At 38.7% G+C, this 23119-nt stretch overlaps 1 protein-coding gene across 1 annotated transcript in view; it reads right to left on the bottom strand.

The window, feature by feature from the left end:
- The window catches only part of WDR49 (WD repeat domain 49), a 145813-nt gene extending 130487 nt beyond the window's left edge, over positions 1 to 15326 (bottom strand). Inside the window, exon 1 of the mRNA XM_049628591.1 lies at positions 14563 to 15326. Within this exon, the coding sequence (XP_049484548.1) occupies positions 14563 to 14724 (162 nt within the window). The 5' untranslated portion in view covers positions 14725 to 15326. The remainder of the gene's footprint in view (positions 1 to 14562) is intronic.
- Positions 15327 to 23119: the final 7793 nt, after the last annotated feature.

Below are 23119 nucleotides of genomic sequence, written 5' to 3'. Positions count from 1 at the left end.
GGCTCTGTGCTGACAGAGTGGAGCCTGCTTGAGATTCTCTCTCTCTCTCTCTCTCTCTCTCTCTCTCTCTGCCCCTCCCCCCCCACTCATACACATGCACACACGTGTGCTCTCAAATAGATAAACATTTAAAAGTAAATAAATAGAGATAATAATAACTAACTGTTAGGGCTGTTACCAGGCTTAGCTGATATTTTATGTGGACCACATGGGATAATTTAATGTGAGTACACCACATTTATACCCAAGAAATGTTAATTTCCTGCTAAATAGTTTAAAGAACAGAAGGACTTCACACCAGCAATGAGTCTTCTCTAAGGATTTAGCTAAATTCATTTGTTGGTGTGTGTGTGTGTGTGTGTGTGTGTGTGTAAGGATTTGGAGGTGTACATAATTACTAATTTTAGTAAACTGATCCTATCTATCAGGAGGGGCTAGTTGCTAATTAGCTTCTAAGAGACTTCTCAGCGGGCCCGAAGATTATGTGAAGGAGACTCGACTAACAGGATTATGCGAAGTTCTCAGTTTCTGTGACCATTGCCATCGGGGTAGCAGGTGCTAGTTTGGGGCTTAATACGAAATAGCAACCGTATACACCGTGTCAGTTGGTCTTCCTCAAATACAAAACTGTTCCAAGTGAGCCCAGTGAAAGTAAAGTTTACCTACCCGTTTCCAGAGCCCAAGACCATTTCATGCATACAAGACCAACATCTTGTCATTGTGACTCACTGTAGCCTGTACCTCGTCATGAGCCATTTCAACTGCTACTTTATGAATTTTAGGTGAGCCAGAGGTTCCTATCCTGGACTTCTTGGCAGAAGGTAACTCCACAGGAAGAAAGAGAAAATAATCCTTCAATCTAAAAATGAGCTTCCATATACCATGATTTGGTTGCTATAAACTCTCAATCTGTATTAGATTCAGTACTCAGTGGCAAAATAACATACCTTTGAGTCATTTTGGGGAAAAAAATATATGTATAATGTGTTTAAGTATACGTATATATCTAAATTAATACTAATTTAGTTAACATCTGAATATTATGCTTGAATTCACTACCTAAAATTTGTGGGCCCACAAGTCAGTCATAACGTCTCTCAGGGTATGTATGAAGGTCCAATAAGATAATCTGCACATAGGCCTTCTTTACATTAAATAATTTTCTTACAACTTTAAGTTATTATTGTTGAAGACACATCCACATCAACCTAAATTCACAAGCATATATTTAGTATAGCTAGGGAAATATAAAGAATTTAGGAAATTTGATTTCATTATAAAACATACAGCCTAAAATAATTAACTGTCAGTCCATTCAGTTGAAAATTTAATTTGGCTATAGTAAAAAGTATGGCTTTAATAAAACCTTCTTCCGGTGGACATTTGTTCCAATTTGAATATAGACTTTCCAAACAAAAACTCCTAACAGATTTTGAAAGTATACCCTTTCATTTCTATTTTTTTCTGGGGTGGGGGAGAGGAGAGAGAAGTTGAGAGAGGGAGAGAAGAGAATCCCAAGCAGTCCTCGTACTGTCAGTGCACAGAGCCCAACGAGGGGCTCGATCTCACCAACTGCGAGATCATAACCTGAGCCAAAAGCAAGAGTTGGATGTTTAACCAACTGAGCCACCCAGGCACCCCATCTGTCTGGTTCTTTTTGAGGTAAAAAATTAATACCCCCGTATTTTTGAAACTTCTCTTATAATAAACGTGAAAAATGTCTGCTCTATTAGAAAACATATTCTCATTCAGCTCTTCTAAGATAATGCTTGTAAATTTATTTCGCTATGTCTATGTAACTATTGAGCAATTAAAAAAAAACAACAACCCAGTATTGCTTCCAACTTTTCTTGCAAAAAAAGCTAACATACTCAGGATGTCTGCTTGATTATCTCAGTGGGCACAACTTTAGACATTTAGAAAATCTTCCTGTCTGCCTGAAAACCTTTCAAAGAATATTCGAAAAATCCTTTCCTTTTGCCTAGAAAGCATTTTCTGCAGATACGCTCAGTTCTCATAAGCTATTCTTATAAAAAAAAAAAAAAAAAAAAAAAAAAAAGAAGCACGAACTCTGTAAAACTTCCTCCAGCCTTTGAGATTTGTAAGATTTGGATTTCACTATAACTTATGTCAAAACTAAGCACTAAAACCTAAGTGCAAACCTCCAAAAATATACCCTTTGTAAGAAACTTGACAGCCTTTCTTTAAATTAAGAAGCGATCATGTGCTTTCAATTAGTAATGTGTAAGTGTGCCAATACATTTGTAAAATTATTTTTTTGCACAAAGTAGTTTATGTTTACTATAGAAAATAGAAAATATAAATAACCCCAAAATTAAAATCCTCCATAATGCCATCAACGTCTCAGATTTTCTTCTGGGCAGAAATAGAATACCTGTGTGTTATTTCTGAAATGGTGTCATGATATATGTATCTTTGTGTGCTGCTTTTCCACGTTACAGCATATCATGAAGGTTGCCTTGTGCAATATAGGTTGGTCTTTACCTTCATTTTTAACAGCTGCACAATATTCTATGGAGAAGATATACAATTTATGGCCCCACAGTAGTAAAAATTTCAATTGTTCCCAATGCTTTGTTGTTTTATATAAACAGTCCTGCAATAAACATCCCAACACATATGTCTTTGCTTATTTGTCCAATTATTTCCTGAGGGAAATTTCCTGGAAACATAATTGCTGGGTCAGAATTTAAATATTCTTAAAGCATTTGATATATCTTGCCAAATCCTCCTCCAAAAAGTTGAACAAATTTACATTTCCATCAGTAAAGTATGAGATTGTCTATACCCAAAACCCCCACTGAGCTCATTCCTCTTAAGACTCACCAATTGGCTGCTGAAAAAAAAGTTCTAATAAGCCTAAACGTTCACATACTTGCTGGCAAAACAAAGCAATACATTTTTAAAGCAGACGCTTCCTTCTTTTAAATTCTGCCAACTTTTAGAAATGCTATTTATATTTATTTTTTCCTTAACTTTTTCCTGTAGCAATATTTTTTAATGAAATAGGGAAAGAAATTTTTTCCTCTTTTTTCCCTGCTCTGTAAATAAGGATTTGCCCAAGGTAAGAATATAAGTGCCAGTTAAAAACTATGGAGAGACTGACAATCCAATTTCCTCAGAAATCTAGGTATTTTCTCCCATGTCAAAGTTAGCAGTGGGTTAACATGTCACTGACCCAAAGTTCACTGCCACCATTCACTGGTGAGTAATGAATATTGCGAATTAATGCCAAAATGTGAGTTGGCATGGGGTGCCTGGGTGGCTCGGTCGGTTAAGTGTCTGACTTCGGCTCAGGTCATGATCTCACGGTCCCTGAGTTCGAGCCCCGCGTCGGGCTCTGTGCTGACAGCTCAGAGCCTGGAGCCTGCTTCAGATTCTGTGTCTCCCTCCTCTCTCTGCCCCTCCCCTGTTCATGCTCTGTCTCTCTCTGTCTCAAAAATAAATAAACGTTAAAAAAAATCAAAAACAAAAACAAAATGTGACTTGGCTTAGGCGGATATTTCCACCCACCCATCCATCCATCCATCCACTGATCTAGTCATTAATAAATATATATTGAACTTGTACATCAGACAAAGTAGCATGGGGTAGGTTTATGTATTCATTCATATTCATATTCAACAGATAATTACCAAGCAACTGCTCCACGCCAAAGACTATTTGAAGCATTTGGTATCAGCTTTGAACAAGACAACAAGATGCATGCTCTTCAAACTGAATTTAGCATTTACGCATGTTGAAAATATTCTATAGACCAGAAACCTTTCCTTAGTTTGAAAGCTTTTTATTTTTTTTTTACTTCCTATCATTAAAATTCTGCAATGCTTTTTTTTTCTCTACATGAAAAATAGTTTCTAATACGGTTTCAGAGTCTCATTTTCTCCAGAACCTGCTAGTTTTATCAAGCATTTCACCCAAAATACTATTTCTTCTTGTCAAATATTTGGCATGATTTGGGGGTAATGTTCCATGACAGCTGAATGAGTGTGCACTATCAAAATGCATTCTTTCCTCCATCTCTATAATTAAATTTAAAATTAACATGCTGCTGTCTCATGCTGCATTCTGTTGCACTTGCCTCAATTTCCCTTGGTTACGAAGCCTATTGGTTATGAATATGTATTAGCGTTTGCTGTCAACCCTTGTGAACATCTTCTGGAGCAGAAGATTAGATATGCTATTTCAAAACAGATGCATCAGTTTAAATCATGGTCTGCTATGTTCACCTACCAACTTTCATGAGAGACTGAACAGCACAACAGGAGACACTAGTCTGCCAGCCAAGGTTCATATTGCCTTTTTTTTTTTTTTTTGGCTTGCTTCAGTGAATTTTAGTTTTAATTTTCATTTACAGGATGATATCAATGATTCGAGGGCTCACGAGTCTGGACAGAATTAAAATTTTGTGACTAACAAAGACACAGGTAAATGGATGCCTGAAAGTACCAACTACTTCTGCCCAACCAAACTCTGCACTTCATATCCTCTTTCCAGAAAACTAATCTCCCAACCTGCATTTACCTGCCTGCGTGATGCCCTTCCCTCAGGTGGCGGCTTTGACTTTACTTCCTTCAAGAAGCCTTCCAGGAGGCCCTTCCCCAATGTGAGCCGTATGCTCTCCCAGTTCTGTTCTTTCCTCAGAGCACGGAGTGATTACAGAGCAACTGCAAGTTTACTTGTTGGCATATACCCTTCTGTGAAGGAAGGTCAGGGTCTAAGTGCTTTTCAAATCCCACAGGGTAGACATTCAATAAATACCTGTTGCAAGAATGAGATAATGGATGAAAATATTTTTACCGTCCTCTTCCATATTGCAGAAGAGATGCTCATCTGTTTTACCAGTTACAGCAAATTTCAGAAGGAGATCATAGTAATAAACAATGGTCAAGTTATAGGAAAATACTGTGTAAAATAATGTTGGAAAATTCGAAACAATTCTAAACGAAGTTTAGGGTTGTCCACCATGAGAAAAGGGACGGAAATGGATATCAGAAGACACTGAGCAATGTTCTGGCTTTGCCCACAAGTCAAATGGAGCTGGACAAAAACAAATCCCTTTGTTTTAGATTTTTGTTTCCTCTCATGTAAGATGAAGGCAATAAAATAGGTCTCCACAGTCTGTCTCTTAATGTTAAAACTCAGCGAAAGGAAGCTGGTGGAGAAACATTACTTAGTAGAAGCTCGAAGTATTTATAAAAGGTGTCACTTTTAAATTCAGCATTGCTTAAATTCAGTGTTGTTAGATACACATTTAGGAGAGTACCATGGAATTTTTAGGTTATTAGATATGCTGACATTTTAATGACATTTATCTTTGCTCTGAATTACAATATAGATAAGGTGCCCACAAGTCATCTGCTATGCTTGTCCTGCTACAAGATTCTATTTTTCCGTGATTGAGACCTCAATACATATTGAAACACAGACATTTTTCATTTTAGAATATGATTTGCACGGTTCTGCAATTTTCCTTTTTCCACTGAACAGTAAATCCTGACAATTTCATATGCTTGCCTTATTCTTTTTAATAGCTGAGTAGTAGGAGTATACTGTCATTTCCTTATCTATTCATTTATTGACAAATATTTGGTCCATTTTAAATAGTCCATCTTACTGACAATATTAAAATGAATTACAATGAATATTCTTGTACATAGATTTTTTTTAATGCATGTCATAATTCATTTAGGATAGCTTATAGAATTGGAATTGCTCATTCAAAAAGTACACATTGGATACATTTTACATTTGATATGTTCTGGAAAACGGCCTACCAAAAAAGCTTTGACAATTCAGTCTTAATAATAGTACCCATTTCCCTGATTCTTTGCCAACAATATATATTGGTAATCTTTGCCAAGCTGATGAATGAAAAAAGATGTCTTCTTTTTTTATTTGCATTTCAAATCAAATTCCTAGTGAATTTGAATATCTTTTCACATGATTAGGAGCTATTTGTGTGGCATTTTGTCCTTGAATGCATAAAATATGTAGACATAGTTATGAAGAATAGAACTATATGTGATATGGGGATGTGCATTTATGGGCAGAAATGAATAAAAAATACACTGGAAAGATGCAACACAAGAGTAGTTAACTTGGGGCAGAGCAGTGGCTGAGGGTGGGCCGTGGTAAGAGGGCAATTTCACGTGTGACTCAACTTTTTACAATGAGAATAATGTTTTCCTCCTACCTTTGTTTTAATAATAAAGGGACTGTTAAATAGGAATCATAAAAATGAATGAAATTGTATTTCACTGGCTATACTCTCATTTTCTGTTTGCTTCTCTCCTTTCAACTTCCAGGAAATAACCTTGCTTCTTTGTTTATTGTATCCACTCCAGTTTCTCTACCTCCTTGAAAAAATTCCCTAAGATCTGTCTTACACACTCTACTCTCTTCTCCAGATATCTCATCTGCATCCATAGTGTCCACCCTCTGGGATCTATTGATGTTGCACTGACTTCTCTCTGCCTGCCTGATCCTTCGACTTGTTTTTAAATAACAGCATTGTACTTAGGGCATATGCAATTAAAACAACAAAAAGAACATACAGAAAGCTACAAAAAGAGGTGAACAGAAACCTGGGAAGGTGATAACCCAGCCTTGATGGTGAGAGAAGACTTTCTTGAGAGAGAAGTACGTAAATATGAAGTATGAGTATGAGTTTGCTGGGAAATTGTGGGGGAGGGGGCAGGAATATTCCAAGCTGACACCAGCATTTGATAGGCCCTAAAATAGCAATACTGTTAAATCATTCAAATAACTAAAATATGACCAGCATGACTTAAATAATTTGGGTAATGTTACAGTGCTGGATAATTTTGTGACTGATATGTTGGAACCATAAATCTAGACTAACTACCTGTGGGGAGGTAGAAAGGGATCGGATGAGGAGATAAGGATTCCCCTGAAAGGAATAGATGTTACGTATTCTTTACCATCCCAGGGAAGAAATGTAGAAAAATAGGTCTGAGACTAGAGCGAAGGAAAATATTTTCTGGCCTCCAGGCTCTATTTTCTGAAGAAAAATATTTTCTTCAACCTCCGGGTAGGTTTACAGAAAGAGTAACCTCTTTGCCATATAAATGTAACCAGAAACGAAGAAATGGAACAAATTAGTAGGATACCATGAGAAGGGTCCAAAACAGCATTGCCCAATAGGACTGTCTGCAATGATAAAAACATTCTATAAACTTAATTATCCAATATGATAGCTATTAACCACTTGTGGCTACTGAGTACTTTAAATATGGCTGGTGCTTGTGAAGAACTGAACTTTCATTTTATTAAATTCTTCTTTTTTTAATTTTCACTTTAATTTAAATAACCACCTGGGGCTCATGGCCACCATATTGGACAACGCAGGTCTGGAGCAATGTGGCAACCTGACCTCAGAAGTGTTGAGAGAATTAGAGAAGAACATGTGCACACGTGGAAGGGGAAGGAGTAGAGGAAAACACTGTCCCTGATAGTCCTCAGCAGAGAATGTCAGTGCCCAGAGAGTCCAGATTTAATGGGGGTCATATATCCATGAAATGGTGGTAAGACATGATGAGGGGGGAAAAGACCCTGAGGTGCTTGTGGAAGTGTGAAGCAGAGGCTTGGGAAAAAGTTGGAAATCACCAAGGGACAATCCAGAGACTTCCTGGGGTGGGAGGTTGTGTTATCACTGAGTGTAATATACTTGGTAATGAATGACAAATGTGCAGTAATGGCACACATTATAGTTCTTCGGTTGCCTATTTTGTTTTTCTTTCTAATTCTCAAGAAAATTGAAAAAGTAGGCCGTGCCCTTGGTCTACAGGTCTGGCTAAGTTGATGCACCACAAATGAATAGCAACAGGCACTGTACTGTCTCTCTCTCATCTTTATAACAAGTTTCTTGGTTGCCTTCTCTGCTCCAATCCTGGCCAAAGCTCAAGGTTAAAATATTTGTTCACCTAAAGCATTCTTCACCACCCTCTTTGACCCGGATCAATTTTTATAAGCACCTGCTCCAAAAGCACACAGAGAAATGGGAAAGGGTATGAAGCTGTTAGAACTCATCACAAAATTCGGCACAAAGTCAGCAGTGTTTAAGAAGGTCGATTTTTCATGTGTGTTGACAAACAACTTTACTTGCTTTTGTTTTGGTGATGACATTGTTTGCTAGCCTCAACCACGAATTCTAGCAAGTCAAACAAAACCTCCAAAGAATGTCAGTCATTTCCAATTGTACCAGCTGCAGTGGTGTTGGATTTGCTTTGTGTTATTATTACCTTAATGTTGGATGAGCGGTAGGGGAGACCCCCCTGAGCTTCACTGATTTCCTGCTGCCACCAAAAATGGGTTTTTTGATTCCACGAAGAGAGGTGAGGTAAGAAATGCTCTGATCTACTGCCTTTGTTTAGCAGGTCATGAATTGACTGAGGCTGCTGAATGTACAACGTACTATATAACAGAGTTCTAGATTAAGCTTTACCTGTTTACCTTCTCATAAGCCTCCATTGAGATGCCTTTATTTTATTTATTTTTTTTAATTTTATTTTATGTTTATTTATTTTTGAGAGAGAGAGAGAGAGAGAGAGAGAGAGACAGAGTGTGAGCAGGCGAGGGGCAAAGAGAGAGAGACACACACACAGAATCCAAAACAGGCTCCAGGCTCTGAGCTGTCAGCACAGAGCCCAACATGGGGCTCAAACCTATGAACCATAGGATCATGACCTGGGCTCGAGTCAGATGCTTAGCTGACTGAGCCACCTAGGCGCCCCATAGATGTCTTTAGAAAGGAAAAAAAAAATAATAAAGTACTAAATTATTCTTATTTTTCCTTTTTTTCTTCCACCTTTTCTCTGCATTGATTTTATTATTATTTGCTGATTGTACGTTAATCCCAAGTTACGAGGGCTGAGCGCCTATGTTATTAACTTAACGTGGTTGTTTTGTTAACCAAGTCCTTATCCTATCAGATTCCTGTTCCTTACAACAACATCCCACAAGGTTGCCTTGTGGCCAGTGGGAGCCGTGCCATACAATGGGCTGGAAAGTTGACAATCTGTCCCTGGGTCCTGGCTCTGCCCCATGAGGTAATTCAATTAAATATTTTTGCGCTTCATTCTTCTTGTGTGTAAATGGGAAATAAAAATGTCTACCCTGCCTACATTCCAGGCTGGTGAGAGGATCAAATAACATGATGCCTATAGAAGTGCTTTATAAAATCTTATCATACTTGAAAGATATTAAATTTTTATTCATCATTTTCACCTCCACTGATTTCCAGGAAGAGTTTTAGTTCAGTTACAATGAAGGTACATAGGTGGTTAGACCATTAAAGCAAAGATAAAAGAACAGGGGTCATATAATGAAAATAGCAGATAGCTGTTCCAGAAAAATCTACATTAAGAAGAGCGGTATTAATTGAACACTAAATTCAAGCCTGACAATTAAGGCAAAACACAAAACATCGTTAGGCACATGAACTCTCCTTAATCTATGAAAGGAAGCATGTTGGTTTATTAGGAGAGACAGAACTTTTTCTACCATCAAACTCTAAGGATTGGGGATGAGACTGTTTTCTGGGCACAACCTGTGTACATAACCTGTGTTCCAGCTGCCCTTGCAGTTGGGGTGTGTCCGGGATCCACGAAAACCTTCCACATGTGACCCTTCTTGCTCTCACTCCTGCTACTAGCTTGATGCGTGGCAATCACAAATGGTGAGAGATGGAAGGAGCCCGGGCACCTGAATCCTTACCTGGAGCTGCCCACCAATTAGAAATATCTACTTCCTAATTTATATGAGCAAGAAATAAACCTCTAACGTGTATGAGCTATTATATATTTTACAGTGTGCACACGCTATGAAAATATAAATTGTCTAATGTGGAACTTTACTGGATAACATAATATAGAGTTTTTAACTATCAGTTTTACCTAAATTTTTTTTTAATGATCTTCCTGAACTGTCTCCTATTTTGTCAGAGATAAGCAAAATCTAATAGTTGTAAGGAAAGGGAATGAAACAAAGATGGGGGATTTTATTTGTGTTTAGGATAGTAATGCCTGGAGTGGAAAAGAAAGAAGCAAGAGACAAGAATTCTTCTGGAACATGAGATATGTCCAAAAAGGCCTGTCCATTTGGGGACCTTAATAGTGAAGATACAATGAGCAATGAAAAGGCTGAGAGAAGACTGGGGCCTTATGGAACAGGGAGAAATCTTGACGGATTAGAAAGAAGGACAAATAGGGGTGCCTGGGTGGCTCAGTCAGTTAAGTGTTTGACTTCAGCTCAGGTCATGATCTCATGGTTCGTGAGTTCGAGCCCCACGTTGGGCTCTGTGCTGACGGCTCAGAGCCTGGAGCCTGCTTCAGATTCTGTGTCTCCCTCTCTCTCTGCTCCACCCCTGCTTGTGCTCTGTCTCCCAAAAATGAATAAATGTTAAAAAAAAAAAAGACAAAGAAAAAAATAATTAAAAAAAAAAAAAGGACAAATAAAGCAAAGGTAGGAAAGACCTAATCCGTCTTTCCATATTCCCTTAGAGTCTACACCGCCTGGTAGGATCTCAGAGCCTTCAGCTTTGTCCTGTCGGAACAAGGAAGCATCATTCATAGGCTCAGCTGTAGAATCTGTCTATAGGCAGACTCTTGCGAATTTTATAAAGACCACCAAGAATAAGGATAACATAAATTCTGTGGATTTAATCGTTTTATTACATCTCAAGCACAATTTTCAGGAACTGTGGAATTGCCTTCTGAACTTCTCTGATGTTTTGAGACTAAGTTAGCACAAGTGTACTGTGCACATTCCATTTACCCCCAAGATAGGTTTGTTCTGAGAACCTCCCTGAACATCTCTGGGGATGTTAAAAATTCTACTAGGATTTTTGCTATGCTTTTCTCAATGTTTTATGCTTTGAGCATAAATAGCTCATCTTTTGCATGTGGTTTAGATTTCATTTCTAGCTATTTAAGCGAAAAATTTAGCAGGGCTGGGGCAAATAGCGGCATGGAATAGACAGGATAGGGCCAGTCCCTCATTCTGGGCCCACAACCTTGGCCAGAACAGAAGTTCCAGGAGATGATATACAGACACAGCTGCTGTCAGAGGTAGGTGGGGACCCAACCCAATGAGTCCAGCAGGGTGGGCAAACCATAGTCCAAGGCCAAACAGGCAGCAGGGCATCCAGGACCGAAGAACAGAAAGTCCTGGCGTGTAGAGGTCAACAATGTAGAATTCAAGGGAAGAAATACTCAGAAATTTACATAGCCAGACTCTGAAGAAACTCAATATATAACAGGTCTCAATGGGGCTTTTCCAAAATTCCATTTCCCTTGGACCATAATTTTCACTTATCTGCATTCCTCTAAAATCATCAAACCACAGCCATCTTTTTCTACATAATAGCTATAGCTTTTGACATATCTAAGAAAATGTAAAATATGGTGGACATCAAAATAATATGAATATCCAGAGACCATGTCATTTCTCTAAGCATTGCAAGTGCTACAGGGAAGTTTGAGTAACAACCATTTTACAATTCTTTGAAGAATACAAGTTTCATTCCATTCAGGTTGATATATGGCTTTTTGGACACCATCACTTGAAAGAAAATGAAATTTCTAGTACTTCTATCCAGGTAATTTCTTTGTTCTAAAGATGGGGATCGATTTAAAATAAAATACGATAAAATTAAAAAAAATAAAGATGAGGATCAAGACATCAGTTAAAATCTTTTGAATGCTAATAAAATGTGAAATAAGAGGTGAAGAATGATGCCTTTGTGCACTTCTATGTGAATTTGTCTTTGCAACTCACTGCTTCCACTTCCTACAGCATCTAAAAGGAATGTAAAAGCATAGTTGTGTTATTCAAAGTTTAAATCCCTTTAGGAAATGTAGGAGTTAGAATCAGGAGAATGTTAGAGGCCATGTGATTCAGCGTCTACTCCCTGAATAATACCCATGTTAATTGAGCACTTACTCTGTGTCAAGCATTCTTCCAAGTATTTTTCAGATAACAGCTTATCTAATCTTCACCACAAATCTGTTGTCCCCCACGTTAGAAATAAAGGAAACCAAGGCCCAAAGGGTTAATTTGCACAAAGACATACTGTTAGAGGCAAAACTGGGATTTAAATCCAAGAAATCTGATAAAAGAGCTTGCGGTTAGTGACTCTGAGTCATTTATACCACCTTACAATACATGTAAGCATTACTTGCTTCATTCCTAAATGTTACTACTAAGATGTATACGGTGTGTATATTTCATTTGGAAATACACGTGAAACATTCAATATGCAATTCAAAGACCCAACTCCCCATTTTTCAATTAAGGATATGGACTTTATCTAATATCTGACAAATCTGTAGCCCCAAATAAGCAATCTGTGTACAAAAAAAAGAGGAGATGAAGAGATCTAGTGACAGAATCTTCGCATTTCCAAGAGCATGTCTTTAATGGTTGGACTACAAATCACCACCTTTAGAGTTCCATGTTGCAGGACACTTAGGGCAATTTGTCCTTTTACAGCAATCTACACCTGTGGCCTGTGGGCCTAACGTTCATGACAGATGGACCGAACTCCAGTGAAATTATCAAGTGTATCATCCTTCTCTCAGTATCCATGCTGTGTTTAGAAATCAGACTGTCTCAAGGGCCTAACTTTTAGTCCTGTTGCACATTTGCCATTGGATTATTCCATTCTGTGTCTGTTGAGTCTGTGAAAAATGGACAGACTTTATTTTCTCTGAAAAGTGTATATGCAAAGCTCAATTTCTTTTTTTTTTTTAAACTGTCATTAGATTTTCTATGTTCATGCAAGCTCCAATTGCAATCTCTTCTCTCTCAGTAATACCTGCTTTTCCAACTGGTAATTTCAAGATAAGTGATCCAATCTTTGAAACATTTAAAGTTAAAAAAAAAAAATCTTGAGACTGATTATCCTGTTCCATTGGCTTCACTCCAGGCTGATCAGTGGTTGAAGAGAACACCCACTCCCACCCTTCGGCAGCAGTTTCATGCTTGAACACATCAACTTCAGGATGTCGACTCTCCTAACAGACCCTAGAATTCAGATTCTTTGTGTCCTAGCAGAACAAACCACCATATTTCTGTTCATGGCGGAGTCAAAGCTGTCATGATCTGGAGTTACGTTTTTCTGAATGTTCTCAAGCTGTCAAAATGTTTGCTATGTCTATCAAAATACGCCAGATCCATTTGGGGCATTGGACATGAGCAACACTGAAATTTTTCAGGCAAATGGGGTTGGATGAATAGCAAATATATGACAATTAAAATGAGGAAAGTGTAGGGCAGAGCATGTCTTTCCTACTAAATATGATGGATTATATTATAAAGAAATGATTGATATAATTGGGACATTAATTTATCATTATAGGTAGAATCTAACTGGTTATGCAAAACAGGGTACAGCAGACTTTTCCAGTAGTTAGCAACTCTTTTGGGGGGAGAAAGCTGAAGATTAAAATTTATGCCAATTACAGGCTGATATAATTGTTACATTTCATCATGCTTTATTAATTTCAAGGTGGTATTCCAAAATATTGCATGTCTGTCTCAAATTAATGTGGATACTCCCAAGCACCCTCAGAGGATCTTCTGAAGTCCTGAGAACATATTTTAGCAAACATAATGAAGTAGAAAGGAGGAGGGCTCATGTCTACCTAAATTCCACAGCACGAAAGAGCACTTCTTCGCACTCACATGAGAAACTAAAAATCATTTTGACGTATGTGGGTTACAATGCACAGCTGCAGAATTCCAAATTAATTAGCTAAGATAGAGAGAAGGAACTTATTTATTTATAGTTAAAATTCCTAAGGTCTATTTCATATGTAGAATTAAAATGAAAACTTTACATTTTGTTTCGATTGGCATTGTTCCAATAATTACCAAAAAAGTGGGAGACTGTTGCTCACATAGATCCTGGGACAATTAAGTGCCCCCCCCCCCCAAAATGGAGTCACTTGGAGTGAAGCAGGGGAGAATGTTTACAAACTGCTTATTTGCATTTCCAGACTTCCTAAGGACAGTTGTGCTGGGAGTCACCTTGGTCCCCACTCACAACCATAACCTTTAGGTTTCCAAAACTATGGTGATCTCTAGGAAAAATTTTGTCCAAGAATTAATCCTTCCTTGATGGCAAGGATATTCAACAGCGGCAATTTTGAACTAAATCATATTTTTTGGCCCACAGAACTGAGGACTAACGTTACTCTGGCGTGAAATCCAAGCCTGATCAGTTCTTTTCAATTCCCTGTTTGTTTTTAATGTTTATTTACTTTTGAGAGAGAGAGACAGTGTGAGCAGGGGAGGGGCAGAGAGAAAGGGAGACACAGAATCCAAAGCAGGCTCCAGGCTGTCAGCACAGAGCCAGACGAGGGGCTTCAACTCATGAACCACTAGATCTGAGCCCAAGTCAGACACTTAACCATCGAAGGTCTTAACCATTAAATAAACAATTTTAAGGGAAAAATCTGTTTCATCCTAGTCTTCATGAACAATTTAAACCCTCCAGTAATTAAGATTAAGGCTTACCTCAAAAGCACTCTGTATTTTGAGAAAGTCGCCCACACAGAGCTGGTTTTCAAGCAGGGCAGGGTGGTGGTCTTCATCTGTGGCCACACTTCCTGTTCCCCTGGGGCTCTTTGACCCCAGCTGTGGCCCCTTGTTCAACTCAAGTGCATTCTGGTAACTCATAATGGCTTCACCTCTTTTCAGCTGCCTTCAACTCTTTCTATACTTTTTTTTTTTTTTTAATTCAACAGGTGCCTTTGAAAACAAACCCAATTTAGCAACAGAATTCCAAAATGAAAGCACATTTCAAGACAGACAATTAGGAGACAAAATGTTCAAGCCAAAATGTTCAAGGTAGGGGGTAAAAGCCCTCAACCCCCACATGTCTTTAATTCCACAGTTTACTTTCAAAATCTACAATCGAATCCTTTTAAAACACCCCTCCTTATATTCTGTTTAATCTGGCTTGATTAAAAATGGATAAAGCTTCCCCCCCCATGTTTATACCAACCAATACAGAACGCAGCTTGTAAATCTCCTTTGAAACGCATTAAAAAAAGCAATTTCTCAGAACTTCTTTGGCTAACCTTGCTTCCGTTAGCATGTCAGGGGTTTAAACTCCATTTTCTTGTGTGACTTGCCCCTGCAAGACTTCTGTCCCAACGGAGGCCTTGCCTCCGAAGGCCACTTTATCAGCAATGTGCAATTCTTTGTTTCATCTGCTCCTGCTTGCCTTTGTGTGTTTCCTGGCAACCAAAGTGAAGCCAACTACAACTTTACCTAACCCTCCCCACTCCCCACCCCCGCCCACACAACTAATTACTGACCTCAAGGTTTCAATGCGTGATGTAAATGTTTTTTTTTTAAAGGACAATTCAGCTACTTCCTTTTCTATTTTATTTTTTTTTAATTTTTTTTTAACGTTTTATTTATTTTTGAGACAGGGAGAGACAGAGCATGAACAGGGGAGGGTCAGAGAGAGGGAGACGCAGAATCCCGAAACAGGCTCCAGGCTCCGAGCTGCCAGCACAGAGTCCGACGCGGGGCTGGAACTCACGGACCGCGAGATCGTGACTTGAGCCGAAGTCGGCTGCTTAACCGACTGAGCCACCCAGGTGGCCCTTATTTTATTTTTTTAATGTTTATTCATTTTTGAGAAAGAGAGACAGAGCATGAGTGGGGAAGGGGCAGAGAGAGAGGGAACCAAGGAATCCAAAGCAGGCTCCAGGCTCTGAGCTGTCAGTACAGAGCCCAACATGGGGCTCAAACGCGCAGACTTTGAGATCATGACCTGAGCTGAAGTCAGAAGCTTAACCGACTGAGCCACCCAGGCACGGCTCATCTCCCTCCTTTGTAATTAAACTTCATTGCTCTATTATTTACAAGCAAGTTTTATAAATATATATTTCTATGAAGCATGTTATATATTATGAAATAATAAGATTAGCCAAAGAAAAGAGAATGACATTCTGGAATTTTATGTTTTCCATATAGGAAACCTTTTATTCTTAATTAATAAGAATCCATTCCTATCTTCTCTTTGTCTTAGTTTTATGTATCTAAAATGGGGATGTTCATCAATTCATTGAACAGAAGGGGGGAAACCACAGCATCACATGATAAGCTTTGTAATAAAACAACTTACAGTATCATCACTGGTTCAGCTACCATTAAAGAAAGGGGAAAAAAAGAAGTATTTTTGAGTATTTTGAGTATTTACCATATGCTAGGCACTACACCAAGCATTTTGCATTCTTTTGCTTGCTTAGCTTTACAACAACCCTGCAAAGCAGACAAGATAGACAAAATCACTCTCCCCACTTTACAGGTGAAGAGAAAAAGAAAATGCCAAAAGCCACAAGAGATAAGGTATAAAATACGGGGGATGGCTCCCAGGCTTCAGAGACTGCGCTGTAGATGGATGTCCTCTCTGCACCTTTCGTTCACCTTTGCAAAACTGAAAAGTCGTCACTCTGTATTTTCTCAGGTCTCTTCCAGCTCTATCATTTCTATGAGCTGGTGTTCACAAGGCTATGGTGATACACAGTACATTCCGAAGAACACAGAGAAGGAAGCGTCCTAAAGGCATTCCTACACCAGTTTTAGAGGGGAAAAATATCATTCATGCATCCATTTAATTCATCTAGCTCTCTGTCCACTGTTCATTCCAAAGACCATTTATTAAGAACCTACTGTATGTCGTGTCCTGAATTGGATCTGGTCCCTGCACCTGAGGGAGTTTTATAGGCTTGTAGGAGCAATTACCTGGCTAGTTCATCTTTCATGCCAATCCCAACCTCTTGCTATTTCTGGTGCTGTGTTGAGAAAGATTCTGAAGTCATATCTAGACTCAGAGGAAAGGAGTGGCATTATAGATTACAGATGTGTATCAAGGGCACAGAAGGGCAAAGGGGGGGGGGGCGTGTTTACCCCAGGTTGGCCTTTCCTGATTTAGACCTTCACGTAAGCTAGGAAAATGTTTTTAAGTCCAAATATTATAAATTCCCCTAAGCTGTCTCAATAGGAACAAAATAGTTCTTTTTGCTATCCTAATTAGAAAACTAATAATAGTTTGGATCAGCTGGATCAGTCTCATAAATGTTTGTAAAATATTTTATAGTGATGTTCTGGAGAGTTGGGCTTTATCCAGGAAGAGTCACTAATGAGGGAAGGCTGAGGAAACAGAAAAACCATTCTCTGAAGCTGCACCGGGAGTTAGGTACCCCACTGGCTAACAATGCAAAATTCTCTAATTATTCTTAGACAAACTGCCTGGCCTACTTAGCTGCCATCAAGATGCAGCTCTAAACGTTTTCATTAGTCAAAACAGGAAAGTATAACGAGCAGCTAATAAATTACCGCAGAAGTTAATCAATCGACACCGTTTGGTTAGGTAAAATTACGGCGTGGGAAATAATTCTTGATCGTCAAGGCTTAAATGGCTTTAACCTTCTTTGTAACTGTGTGGTTAATTTTCAGGTTAAACTTCCACAGCACTGTAAAATCCATAACTAGCCTCTTGACTCCGCTGAAATTTACCTTCTTGCTTGCCGGGAATCAATTATGATTGTGTGAAAACCTGCCCCAGGCCCCCTCCAATACCAGGCTCTGTGGGCGAACGCGCAGTGATGAAGACAGTCTGTGCTCTCAAGGAGTGGACGTTTGAGTCAGGAGAGAAGGCTGGTGAGCTAGGGGGCACCTGCTCCCCTTCCCTGTAGGGACCCGCCAACACTCGCCAGCCCCGTGGAGCGCTCACACGTGAAAGGGTAGAGCAAACGGAAGCGTCCACTGGCCTGTGCTTCCTTTGGAACCTTGGGACTGAATCATTCTCCCCACTGAACACGCTCTCCTAAGTGTGCTTACATGACTCCCCCGGTCCAGCCCGTAATTTATACCCACCAGTGTACATGTGGGCCTCGCCTTTCCTCCAATCCCCCTTCCTTAGTTTGCCCTCCCCTCACACTGAAGCCTATCCTTACCGACATTCTTCATCTTTGCCTAGAATTCTCCCTGCACCTCCTCATTTTGACAGAAACCAGCTTTCCCTTACCAACCCAGTTTTCCACCAGACTATCCCACGTGAAGGCTGTCCCAGTCCCCGTTGCACGGGAACAGCAGAAGGGTGTCTTCTCCTGGTATCCTTGTTTCTTGAACCCATGCCTTCCCAACATGGCCCAGTGGCCAAACACCCCACAGCTCAGTTTAAATACAACCTCCTGCCAGAGCCTGAGGGAAAGCACTAGGCTTGCCTTCTGCAACTTTTAAGTCCTCAATAAATATTAGCTTCTTTCCTTCCTTGTTCCTGATCCTCCCCATTTGAATTAATTACTCCTTCCACTCTGCAACCACAGCATTTTGTTTATACTTTAAGCACAGCACTTTTTCTTTCTGCCTTGCAGTATAATTAGTTGCCTGTGTATCTCTGTCTCCTACTACATTAACTCTCTAAGAACAAGGATGATACCTCGCTAATTCTCGAGACTTACATTGCCAACACAGAGCTTCGCATAAGCCACACAGCAGTACAGCAATGTGTGCTCATTTGTAAAATGGGATGGGCAGAAAGTGAACTTCACCCATAGCTCTGAGATGTCAGGGAAGGATCCTGGGACTGGGTGACACTGAATCAGAAACAGAAGCAAAATTCCATGAAAAATAAAATGAGTGAGGGAAACAAAAGATTGAATCTTCAAAGCACTTAGAATAAACCAGGTAAGTGCTTTTGCAACAAAGCATTTTTTATACATACAGTTTCTGTGTAAGATGGAAATGTGTCGCAACCCTATTCCATCCCAGACACTGCTCTAGGTGCCAGAAAAGCAACGATGAATGAGACACACGCACCGTTGCTCAGAGACACAAATAATAGTAAAAGGTTGGTTTTAAATTAATCCTATCTTTGGAGAAAGCAGGTCTTCAGTGAACTCTTAGGCAATATAATGTTTGCCTCTTGATCTGCTGAACAATGTCCATAGTAACAAAACCGTATTTTCATAATAGCATTTCTCAGACTGTTCAAGTATTTAAACACTGAGAAGTCACACAATAATGATATCCTAAAAGAACTAAATATATAATTTTGCAATAAATTGCATGTTATAAATTTATAATTTGGCAGTGGCAGCCAAATTAAAAAATATGTGGAAGTGAAAGGTAAAATTAAGAACATTCTAATTATTGACAAGTGTTTCTACCACTTGAAAAGGTGCATTCTACCACTGTGCTTTTCTTGTGTCAGTAGACACATAGGATCCACTGAAAGGGATATTGAAAATCACTGCTTAAAAATATTCTCAGGTTCAATGTTTTTATGCAAATTTGAATGGGTGTTTCCAACAGCTAATCACTTTTGAGCACCTCTTTGGTTTAACAAACCCTTCTCCTTGAAATGCGTCCATGCCCAAAGTACATGTGGGCTGGCTGTCTGCACAGCTTTCACTGGGGAGCCACTTTCTGGGCAATTACTCTGAACTAGGTTACCAAATTCCTTTATGTTACCTCTCTCAAAGGACACTGCATTTTATTCTACAAGGAGCTTTAGAACAGTTTATCAAAGTCACCTTGATATCGAACACTTGCATCCATGTATAGAACCACTAACACATAGTCATAAAATCATTGCCATGAAAGGAGTGACTGGAAATCCAGTAAACATTTATTGATTTTCTCTTTGAAGAAAGACAGAAAGCAAGTAGGTTGAAAATGAAAAATTATTGAGTTCCAACGACTGTTAGGCACTTTCACAAATGTTATTTTATTTAAGCCTCATTATACGCCTGCAAGATACTTAATATTTTCCTTTTTTTTTTCTTAATGATGGAACTGAACAAGATTAAGTATCTTGCCCAACCTTACACAACTTATAAATTGCATAATGTAATAATACCATGATATGGTCTCTGCTAACACTTCACATCGATTATTTCATTTAATTTACTTTGATATCCTTTGATATGGGCACTATTATGGTCATCATCTTATAGATGGATAAGCTGAGACTTAGATGGATTAGATAACTTACCTAAGATCACCCAGCAAAGAAGTAGAGAAGTTGGAATTGAAAACCCAGATCCTTTTATGTGTTCCATAGTATAAAGCCATGTGCAGAGAAATCTGTTAAACACCAGGGTGATTTCAAATCCAGTTTGAAAGCTGAGAGGTATAAGAAGGGAGGAGATGGAAAGCATATACTAGGTAATGAAGTCAAAGGAGTTTAGAATTTGGAGTCAGAATACCAGGGTCACGTCTTGGTTCTCTCACTTTCGGACCCTATGATCTTGAGCAAACTGAGTAATAACTCAAAATAAAGATAGCAATATTGTTTATCTCAGAATTGTTTTAAGGTTAAAAAGAGATAATATGGTCAAAGCTATATATAAATCATAAATTCTGCACATGAATTTGCATTAATATCGGTACATAGTCAGAGGAAGGCAAAGTCCCTGCAAATTCAGGGAGACCAGGTAGGAGGGATTGGAATATTGTAACTGGAAGACAGAATGAAGGAAAATTATCCACAGTATGGTATTTTGTATTGAAGCTGACATTCTATAATCATTTTCATTGCTTCTAGGAAGTTCTTACATCTAAATTAATCCCAGAGAGAACAATGGCATACCAATTTTTTCGAGATTAGTTATTAAATGTAATTATTGTGTGTGTGTGTGTGTGTGTGTGTGGGGTTGGTTATCACTTTGAAAAACATTTTCTGCCTTAGGATTGCTAATGGCAACTATCAAAGTTTTCTCTAAGAAGACTTCGTCTATCTGGCACTGTCTGAATCTATTTTTAATAATAACAGAAATAACTTTTTCCCATAACCAAAGCAGTATAACAACTGTCTGTCATAACATGACCTTCTTAGACTATTTGAATGCCTGAATCCCCAGCATTAGATGTTTTATTTATAAAGCATTAAAAACTTTATTCTAGAAGCAAAGTGCATTTTAATTCAATCTGAATGCCCTGAGTGGTTCAGCGTCAGGCAAGATACTATATATACATATACATGTACATGTACGTGTACGTGTACATATACATATACATACACATATACAACAGAGACAGAAACAGAGATTGAGAGAGGAGACATGTAAGAGTGTAAGACTGCGAGCTTCTCCTATAAGTTACCTCAAGGGAGGACCATGGTCAGCCACAGTGCTTTGGGTGGGCACTGATCACTAACTGGGGTGGCAGAGGCAAAATGTGGAGATAAAAGTACCTCCAAAAGGGATAAAATACTATGGGACAAGAGATCCAAGGTCAGAGTCAGGAAAGCTGGATTTTCATGCAGTCCTCACCATATCCATGTAACTCTGGACATATATTTTCTTTGGGCTTCAGTTTCTACAGTCATAAGTGGAGAGAATAATTCCTACATGACCACTTCAAACACCTGCTTTGACATTCAAATGAGGTCTGAAAATACAAGACAGCTTATGTTACCATGCTTATTATGTTTATTATGTATAAACTAATGTAAAATGTAAATATAATCATTATAATAATATATTTATTAGGTACCTAGCACAGCTAGCTAGCTTGGCACATAGTAAGCATCAAATAAATATTTATTGAACGAATGTGTTCTTTAAATGTTTATTTAATTTTGAGAGAGAGAGAGAGAGCACGCAAGCAGGGGAAGGGCAGAGGAGGGGTGGGCAGAGAGGATCCAAAGTGGGCTCCACGCTGTCAGCAGAGAGCCCAATGTGGGGCTTGAACTCATGAACCATGAGATCGTGACCTGAGCCAAAGTCAGATGCTTAACTGAATGAGCCACCCCAGTGCCCCAAATGAATGTTTAATAAATAAAAAGGAGCTCAAAGAAAAAGGAATGGTCATATAATATATATATTATTTTATGTATATCATAATATATATCATATATTTCATATTATGAATCATATATTCATAATGTATATTATATATTTCATATATTCTTTTTTCCTGTGCCAATCTTCCACTGATCACACACACAAAGAAACAAAAAAAATCCAAACTACTATGAAAAATGCTGCCATTTTACCTTTGTTTACTCTAAGAAATTCTGTCTAGGAAAGCAAAGGGGAAAAAGGCAATAAAAAGGAATTCAAAACTTATAGCAAAGTTCTGAGACAAACTGTACTTTAAAAGATTGAAAGCTGTGAGCCTGAGAGAGAATGCTGCCTCAATAAATATTTCCCACAGAACACAATGCTCCCAAACATGGTGCTCTGATGAAGAGCCCTAAGGACCAAGGGGCTCTATTTCTCTGCGGCAGGAGCAGCGATAGTCAAATTAATACCGGAAGGACACTCCTAAATCAAGCTGTTCCAAGTGTGCTCACAGAGAAGTCATCTTACAAAATGCAGATGGAGTTTTGCAATCATTGCCTAGACCAAATACTGTCAGAGAAAATGGATCTTAATTTACTCAACATATTTTGATGTAATTTTCAAGATTCATTTTTGCCAATGTCTGAAAAACATGAGGTCCTTTAAAGACAAGCTTTACAAATATACTCTTGAATGAGGCAGGGAGTTACACATGTGTTGAGCAGATGATGGGAGTGCTGATTATGTGTGTTCATGGTCACCTCAGGTGTGAGTGTCTGTGTGTGTGTGTGTGTGTGTGTGTGTGTGCGTGTGGTGTGGTGGAGGCCACTTAGCTCAGGGAAGAGTTCATGCCCCCTTTTGGGAAAGTACAAAGATGGTAATGGTCTGGCAGATAAATGTACCAAGCAGGATGCTACATTTAGAGAAGTGAGTCAGGTCTCAACTAAGAGAAAAAAAAAATGATGTAAATTTATGACGATAACCAGCTGCATGAACTTGGGGAAGTTACTCAACTTCTCTGGTTTCAGAATCTTCATGAGTAGAATTAGAAGACTAAATCACATGATCTGTAAAACTCCCCTCCAGTACTTAGTTTTAAAAAGGGGGAGAGGGTGAAGTATAAGAATGCTCTATAGGGGCTTCCCCCCCCCACCAAAAAAAAAAAAAAAAAAAAGATGCTATGTTTTAGGTGGTATTACTGCATTCATACTGGCAGTAAGTACTTTTTTTTTTTTTTTTTTTTCCGATGCTGAACCCTGAACTAC

Source organism: Panthera uncia, chromosome C2, assembly GCF_023721935.1.
Source record: "Panthera uncia isolate 11264 chromosome C2, Puncia_PCG_1.0, whole genome shotgun sequence".
Classification (NCBI taxonomy): domain Eukaryota; kingdom Metazoa; phylum Chordata; class Mammalia; order Carnivora; family Felidae; genus Panthera; species Panthera uncia.
This window is presented reverse-complemented; position numbering and strand designations above follow the sequence as displayed.